Genomic DNA, 1,137 nt, shown 5'->3' on the forward strand with positions numbered 1-1,137 from the left:
AAAAAAAATCACCCCCAAAGGGAATTTTATTACTAACTCCCTCCCCCCATCGACAAAATTTTAATAACTTAGGAGCTATGCTTTCGACCCAGCCTGTCAGAGCCAACTCGGGCTGAGAGGGATACATCCCAGCACAAAGATGGATGAAAAATGTTCTCCCTACTTGGGAATCGAATTCGGGTCTTCTGCGGACGACATCGAAGCGCCTAACCACCACCAATGATAGTACTTAACAAGATAGTTCGCTCCTCTCTTTAAGCCAATTAAAAGGTGTCCTCAAAATCTGGTGGCGCTCTCTTCGGAAAAGCGCGCCCTTTGCGAACAGAGTTACCCTACTTGAGTGGAAAAAAGTCATAGTGGAACTAACAAGTTTTAAAATAAATTAGAATTCAAATTTCGGAAGAACGCTTTTTTAAAATGGTTACGCAGACAAAAAACCTCTTCCAGTGGAAGAGGCGACGATTTTCTTCGTTTAATTTGACTTTATAATGAGAGGCGAGAGGTCATTTACGCCCCCCCCCCCTCGCCAAAAAAAAAATCCCCACAAAAAAACAACAACAAAAAACAACTCCACTCTGAACGAACCCGAACAGCTGGTGAACAGCAGCCAATCAGCGCACGCAAGGGGGTGCTATTCCTATTTTTCTTCTGGAGAAACAAAAGAGAGCCATCTGAAGCAATGAGCTGACTTCCGTGGACACTATTTTGGCTGAGTGAACCATCTTGTTATAAACTATCTTTGCCGCCACACCAAAGAGGCCGGTACGTACCAGTTTGAAGACGTACATCTCCAGCGCCGTGTAGTCGTTCACTTTGGTGCCGTTGAGATGGATGAAGAAAAAGATGTAGGACCACATGTTGTGTTCGTGGCGCACGTGGTGGTCAAACCCCTGAAGTATACACGAGGAATGTTTGAATTCATTACTAAGTGAAGTGGTGTTATACGTGTGTGCAAGAAACATGTTTCAATTAATAAAGTGAAGTGCTATTACGAGTGTATGGAAGAGAAACATTAAAAATAATAAAGTGAAAACGAAAGAATGCTTGAAAAAAAAAGAAAGAGGAGAAGCGAGTGTGTGTATGTGTGTGATTGTATGTTTGTGTGTGTGTGTGTGTGTGTGTGTGTGTGTGTGTGTG

The 1,137-nt window shown here is 42.8% G+C and overlaps 1 protein-coding gene across 1 annotated transcript in view; it reads right to left on the reverse strand.

Moving 5' to 3' along the window:
* Positions 1-1,137, reverse strand: part of LOC101856168 (inositol 1,4,5-trisphosphate receptor type 1) — a gene marked incomplete in the record, with an annotated part of 208,126 nt that overhangs the window by 13,646 nt on the left and 193,343 nt on the right. The window contains 1 exon segment of the mRNA XM_035968813.1: positions 771-890. Within this exon segment, the coding sequence (XP_035824706.1) occupies positions 771-890 (120 nt within the window).

This window comes from Aplysia californica, unplaced genomic scaffold (assembly GCF_000002075.1).
Source record: "Aplysia californica isolate F4 #8 unplaced genomic scaffold, AplCal3.0 scaffold00086, whole genome shotgun sequence".
NCBI classification, from domain to species: domain Eukaryota; kingdom Metazoa; phylum Mollusca; class Gastropoda; order Aplysiida; family Aplysiidae; genus Aplysia; species Aplysia californica.